This window comes from Myotis lucifugus, unplaced genomic scaffold, assembly GCF_000147115.1.
Source record: "Myotis lucifugus unplaced genomic scaffold, Myoluc2.0 scaffold_7728, whole genome shotgun sequence".
Taxonomy (NCBI): domain Eukaryota; kingdom Metazoa; phylum Chordata; class Mammalia; order Chiroptera; family Vespertilionidae; genus Myotis; species Myotis lucifugus.
The window spans coordinates 1-7,421 of NW_005878776.1; the positions used below are offsets into that span (position 1 = coordinate 1).

At 45.5% G+C, this 7,421-nt stretch overlaps 1 protein-coding gene and 1 pseudogene across 1 annotated transcript; both read left to right on the top strand.

The window, feature by feature from the left end:
• Positions 1-256: 256 nt before the first annotated feature.
• On the top strand, positions 257-2,127 carry LOC106696051 (zinc finger protein 501-like; the record flags this gene model as incomplete). Its single annotated transcript, XM_014451099.2, has 2 exons — positions 257-1,083; positions 1,334-2,127. Coding segments are annotated over exons 1-2 (1,515 nt in total), but the record flags the coding sequence as incomplete, so codon positions are not given.
• Positions 2,128-4,673: 2,546 nt separating this feature from the next.
• LOC102421573 lies at positions 4,674-6,325 on the top strand (annotated as a pseudogene).
• Positions 6,326-7,421: the final 1,096 nt, after the last annotated feature.

Below are 7,421 nucleotides of genomic sequence, written 5' to 3' on the forward strand. Positions count from 1 at the left end.
AACCCACTTTTATAATGGGACTTCCCCCTGTCACCAGAGTCAACATTCATTTCCTCATCATTCCTCTGTTTTCAGGTCCTTGGCGTAAGATGGATGATGTGGAGGCCTATTCTCAGCACAGTGTATCTATAGGAGATTCTCAGCTCAGGGCTTCCAGGACAGCTGCAGCCACCCAGAGGACCCATCTGTGTAAGCCGTGCTTCTCAGTGTTAAAAGATATTTTGCACCTGACTGAGTTACAAGTGGTTCACTTTGAGAAGAATGTGTTCTTAAGTGATGCATGTTTGAGAGACTTGTGTTTCAGTGCAATCCCTCACCAGCAACAGAAGGATGCCAGTGGAGAGAAGCCCTGGAAAGAAGATATGGAGAGTACCTTGCTTGTGACCAGTTGCTGCTTCTACTTATCTGGGATGCCTGCAGCTAGGACAGACGTTGGGGAAGACTCCCCAGCCATCTTAGGGCTTCTCCAGCACAAGGCCACTCTTAACACTATGGAGCCACACAATAACAATGAGATTTCACAGGAATTTCTAAGTGGAAAAAGACATCACCAGTGGGTTGAATGTGAAAGAGCTGACAGCCAGAAACAGAAAGTTGCTTATCAGAAAGGTCTCTGCTCTGGAGATATGCTTTATGAGTATAATAAGTGTGGGGAAGTGTGTAGACAAATGTTTAACCACCCTTCACATGGGAGAGTTCACACTGGAGAAAAGCCTTATGAGTGCAGTGAATGTGGGATATCCTTTCGTCAAAAGTGTCACCTCATTGTACACCAAAGAGTTCACACTGGAGAAAAGCCATATGAGTGTAGCGAATGTGGGAAGCATTTCAGATTAAAGGCTGCCCTCACTAAACACCACAGAGTTCACACTGGCGAAAAGCCATATGAGTGTAGTGAATGTGGGAAGTCCTTCAGTCAAAGGTCTATCTTCACTAGACACCACAGAGTTCATACTGGAGAAAAGCCATATGAGTGTAGTGAATGTGGGAAGCCCTTCAGTCGAAGATCTTACCTTACTAAACACCACAGAGTTCACACTGGAGAAAAGCCATATGAGTGTAGTGATTGTGGCAAGTCCTTCAGTCAAAGGTGTCACCTCACTATACACCAAAGAGTTCACACTGGAGAGAAGCCATATGAGTGTAGTGAATGTGGGAACCATTTCACTAAAAGGGCTGAACTCACTAAACACTACAGAGTTCACACTGCAGAAAAGCCATATGAGTGTAGTGAATGTGGGAAGCATTTCAGAGAAAGGCTGCCCTCACTAAACACCACAGAGTTCACACTGGCGAAAAGCATATGAGTGTAGTGATGTGGGAAACATTTCAGGGGAAAGATCTGCCCTCACTAAACACCACAGAGTTCACACTGGAGAAAAGCCATATGAGTGTAGTGAATGTGGGAAGCATTTCCCTGAAAGGGCTGAACTCACTAAACACTACAGAGTTCACACTGGAGAAAAGCCATATGAGTGTAGCGAATGTGGGAAGTATTTCAGAGAAAAGGCTGCCTTCACTAAACACCACAGAGTTCACACTGGTGAAAAGCCATATGAGTGTAGTGAATGTGGGATATCCTTTCGTCAGAGGTCTCACCTCACTAAACACCACAGAGTTCACACTGGTGAAAAGCCATATGAGTGTAGTGAATGTGGGATATCCTTTCGTCAAATGTATAACCTCACTATACACCAAAGAGTTCACACTGGAGAAAAGCCATATGAGTGTAGCGAATGTGGGAAGCATTTCCGTGAAAGGGCTGCCCTCACTATACACCACAGAGTTCACACTGGAGAAAAGCCATATGAGTGTAGTGAATGTGGGAAGCATTTCAGTGAAAGGTCTGCCCTCAATAAGCACCACAGAGTGCACACTGGAGAAAAGCCATATGAGTGTAGTGAATGTGGGAAGCATTTTAGACAAAAGGCTGCCCTCACTATACACCAACGAGTTCACACTGGAGAAAAGCCATATGAGTGTAGCGATTGTGGGAAATATTTCAGAGAAAAGGCTACCCTCACTAACCACCGCAGAGTTCACACTGGAGAAAAGCCATATGAGTGTAGTGAATGTGGGAAGCATTTCAGTGAAAGGTCTGCCCTCAGGAAACACCACAGAGTTCACACTCGATAAAAGCCATATGAGTGTAGTGAATGTGGGAATTCCTTTAGTGAAAGCTCTATCCCCAGTGAAGACAAGAGAGTTCACACTGGTGAGTGTAGTGAGTGTGGGATTCCTTTTAGCTACAACTATAATCTGGTTAGACACCTGTAATTTCACACTGGAGAAAAGATGTAAATGTGCAGGGAATGTTTTATTTTTCTCACTAAGAATAAGAACACTTAAGGGGCTCTAAGGGACCCATTTACATGAATGTAAACCCCTTTAATGAGAACATACACTCTGCTAGATTCGTCATAAAATTGAGGTACAAGTGAGACTTGAAGGATCTGTGTTGTACTTGCTAACATGTCCAGACCTACAACCCAAATGATGTCACTGTGAGTGTTTATCACTAAAGAGATTTCACAGCTAACACCTGCCTCACCTGAGGAGTGTGCATCGGTCACATTCCCTGGGTGCTCAGGGGAATGTATTCTGTGTTCTCGCTTCTGCTTGTGGTAATTATGATTCCTCCAAGCTCTTGGCAGTATCTTCATTCATTTCTCTATGACTAGAAAATGCACCTGACCCAGGATTCATCCAGAGCAGCTGTTCTCAGCTAAGCAGTGCTACCTCTTTCAGGGACATAGTGGTACTCACATTATGCTTTGATAAATTTTGGGGTTTTTTTATTCACCAACCTGCAAACTCTGTGCTCTCCTCTGCTCTGGTTTATGATTTTTTTTTAAGGGTGTTTTTATATTTGTGTTGTTATTTATTAGTGCATTATTTTCAACACCAACTACTCTAAACCTGAATTTGCCACACTCTGTATTTACCCCCAGTCGTTTTGTAATATTTCTGCTTCCCCAACCCTCCATGCAGACATTGATTTACCTTCCTTTACAATAGAGTAGTTCATATTTTTTATAATTTTATTGGCACTATAAGGTGAATTCTCTTTAACAAACACTGGCTTCCTTCATGCTATACAGATGTTTGAGATTTAACACTAACGTTTATATGAATAATTTTTTTATTTCTAGAAAATATTGTATTCTATGGATAACCACTTTTACTATTGAGCTGCCTATAATTTCAGTTATTTCTACGTTTGGGGTTTTAAAAATAAAACAGCTCAGAATATTGTATTCCATTCTTTCTACAGATGTATGTCTTATTAAACTGTTCCACTGTCAGTGAATGTGGTACATTTCAACATATATGGAACTGTGACCTCAAATGGTCAATCAGTTTGCCTTCCCACCCACCTAGAAAATTCTATGCAACTCTGCCAGCACATGCAAAGGTTAATCTCTTTAAGTACTAGCCCCATCAATGAGTGTACTGTTAACTCGCTTTTGTTTTAACTTCATTTCCATAAAGATATTTGATGGTGATGATTTCTTCATATATTTCTTTCACTGTCTTTATCTTCTTTGTTAAAATGCTCAGGATTTTTTGTTTACTTTTCAACTTAATTTATTATTCTATTCTAACCAATAGGAGGGCGGTGCAGCCTCTAAGACATATGTTTGAATTTCACTTAGTCCTCAGTGACTCGACTGATTTTTTGGCCATATGGCATTCTTGGTTTTTGAATTCTATAAACAAAATGGTTTTTCTTAATTTTTACCCTATGTATGATTTATAGCCCACTTGTACCATACACTTATACATTTAATCTGCATTGTTAATTCTCCACCAGTGTTCTTTAAGTTTAAGCATTTAATGATACATTGAAGTCTAGGTTTGTGGTAGTTGAAAATTTCCCTGGTGTAAATGTCATAACTACATTCCAACTGCGAAAATGATGGCATTGAACATGGACATAAGATATTTCAGTAGTACATCACTTTATTTTACTAGTGACTGGGTGTATGGACTTGTGCACATTGAAAGGAAATTAATTAGAAAGTGACAAGTGGGGTGGGACTGGCTGAGACGGGTCTGACACAGCCTAATGCCAACCTCCCCCAGTCCCTCCCTATTAGGCTCCACCTGGGGCAGCACCTTGGCTTCAAGGGTGTCTGTGGAATGAGTGGGATCCCTCTGGCAGGTGAGTTCCTACGGCCTGGCCTGCAGGGAATTGGGCCGAAACCAGCTCTCCGATATCTGCTGAGGGGTCCTGGATTATGAGAGGGCAGTGGTCAGGTGACACAACCCAGAATCGGGCTCCCTCCTCTCTGGTTCCAGGATGCGTGACCCGAGAATCGCCATTGCCTTCCATCACTATCTTTCATCCCAGTGGTTCTGGTATCTATCTATTCTCAGATACATTAGTGACTTATTTTACTAAAAACCCCTGATAAGTTTCTCCCTGGCCAGAGAGCTCAGTTGATTAAAGCATCATTGCAATAGAGCCAAGGTTGTGGGTTCCATCCTCAGGCAGGCTCCATGCAAGAATCAAACAATGTGCTGCCACGGAGACGTAGCCGCTGGTTCCGGAGCCTGAGGCCCCACCAGCGATTATTGGACCCAGCAGATCATCCCTGGATCCAGGCTGAACAATCTGCATTTTCATCTGAACCGCGGGAAGAAAGGGTAGCTGGGTGGAGGAATTCCTGCTCCACGGACACGATGCTTTCCAAGCTAGCTCGTCTGCAGTCTGTGGCGGGGCTTTGCCGGGGCGCCCACAAGCCAGTGGCTTCTGCTACATCCGTGGCGACTAAGAAGACGGTCCAAGGCCCTCTATCGTCTGATGACGATTTTGAACGGGAAGCCAAGTAATTCACGCAAGAAGTAATTTTGATAGAAAACACAGGTTTATAATTAAAAATTGTAAATTTTTTATTGATTCATAAAGTATATAGTATAGGGTTATGTATGGAATAGCACATCGGGTAAATGGCCTCCACGGCTTTGCTGGCACATACGAAAGCCGTGGTCTTCATTGGTCTTCATTGTCCCTACTCCTGGGCCATAATTGGTACTTGGTAATGCTTATCAAATTGAAGGGATTGAAATTACAGGGTAACAGATATTAGAATCTGATTCAATAAACCAAGTAAAATTAGGCTTTTATTTTTTGCTGTTAATGCTCACGCGATATTCAAAACTTGCTTGAATTTTGGGACACTCTTTACCACCCCTTACTGGTCACCCTGGAGAGAGGGACAAGTATTTCCCTGTGGGATGCGGAAGGCAGGAAATGCTTTGATTTCCTGAGTGCGCACAGCGCCGTCATCCAAGGGCATTGCCTCCCCAAGATCATGGACGCCCTGAAGAGCCAGGCAGAGAAGCTGACGTCGACCTCGCGGGCCTCCTACAACAACGTGCCAGGTGAGGACGAGGAGAACGTCACGAAGCTCTTCAACTACCACCAGGTTCTCCCCATGAGTACAGGGTGGAGGCCAGGGAGACTGCTTGCAAGCTAGCGCAGCAGTGGGGCTGCACCGTGAAGGGCATCCCCAAGGACAAAGCCAAGATCGTCTTCGCAGCTGGAAACTTGGGGCAGGAGTGTGTGTGCCATCTCCAGCTCCACGGACCCCAGCAGCGACGACGGCTTTGGCCCCCTCATGCCGGGGTTTGAGATCATTCCCTACAACGACTTGCCTGCTCTCGAGCTTGCTCTTCAGGATCCAAACGATGCTGCGTTCATGGTCGAACCCATTCAGGGCGAGGCGGGCGTCATTGTCCCGACCCAGGCTGCCTGATGGCTGTGCGCGAGCTCTGCGCCCGGCACCAGATCCTGCTTATTGGATGAGACCCAGACGGGACTGGCCAGGACTGGTCGATGGCTGGCGGTCGGCCATGCAAACGTCAGGCCTGACCTCGTCCTCCTGGGCAAGGCCCTTTCCGGTGGCCTGTAACCCGTGTGGGCGGTGCTGTGTGAAGACGAGATCATGCTGACCATCCAGCCCGGGAGCGCGGCTCCACGTATAGGGGCAACCCTCTGGGCAGCCGCGGGGCCATTGCCCATTGCCGCCTGCGAGGTTTTGGAAGAAGAGAAAGAGCTCAGGAAACTGCCCTCGGACATCGCGACCACCGTGCGTGGGAGGGGGCTGCTGAACGCCATTGTCACCCGGGAAACCAAAGATTCAGATGCTTGGAAGGTGCGCCTGCGCCTTCGAGATAATGGACTTCTGGCCAAGCCCACCCACGGCGACATCATCAGGTTCCACCTCCGCTGGTCATCAAGGAGGACGAGGTCCAGGAGGCCTTGGAGATCATCAACAAGACCATCAGTCTTTCTGGGCTCGCCCCCACCGCTTTCTGAGGGCGGGGCCTGTTCCCACAGGGTGGGGCCTGTTCCCACGGGGCGGGGCCTGCTTCCCCAGGGGCGGAGCCAGCTGGGCTGGCAGCTCGGCCACAGCCTGTGTGGTGCTGCTCTCAGCGCGGGCTCATTCCACTCCCCTGTGTCTTCAAGGACCTTTTAAAACATGTTATTTTCAGTTCATACATGCTAGAGCGGCATTTATAACCACGCAGGTGGCTGTGTAAGAGAACGTGAGGGAGTCTGTTGGATCACGCGTGTGTGCTGAGGCGAAATGCTCCCTCTGTATGTAGGCAGCCTTTTCGGCAAGTCCCATGTGGTTTTTACAGGTTTTTATCATTTCCTCGCTGATGTAAATATATTGTATTTCAAAAAGGTATATGGGGTTTTACATAGAAGACTGCTTTAACCTTCTAAAGTTGAATCATAATCACTGAATTTTAGGAAGGATGAAATGGTTAAGCTTATATAAAGTACTAGGTTTAAATAAACTTTACATTAGCCAACACCAAGACATATCATTATTTTGAATTGAGAACTAATGTTCAACATTCCCAAATTACGTTTTCACTGTTGGTATAATTTGTAAAAAAATACTCATTTTCAGTTTTTCTTTAAATTTAAAATAAAGCTTATATTAAAAAAAAGAATCATGCCCTAACTGGTTTGGCTCAGTGGATAGAGCGTCAGCCTGTGGACTGAAGGGTCCCGGGTTCGATTCCGGTCAAGGGCATGTACCTTCGTTGTGGGCACATCCCCAGTAGGAGGTGTGCAGGAGGCAGCTGATCGATGTTTCTCTCATCGATGTTTCTAACTATCGTTCTCCCTTTCTCTCTGTAAAAAATCAATAAAATATATTTAAAAAAACACACAGAAACAATGTATAAAATTAGTGGAACACAAAATGGGTGTTTCCCTCTCCCTATTCTTCTCTCTCTTTCTCTCTGAGCAATATATTTGTGTGTTTTTTCACCAAACGAGTCAACACATGTGAACACTATCACAAACCAGGCAGGGACCCTGTGGTGAACCAGGCATAAGGGTTCTCATGAGGGCAGAGCACACAGTGAGGGAGAGGACAGGAGGGGAGGGCCCTGCT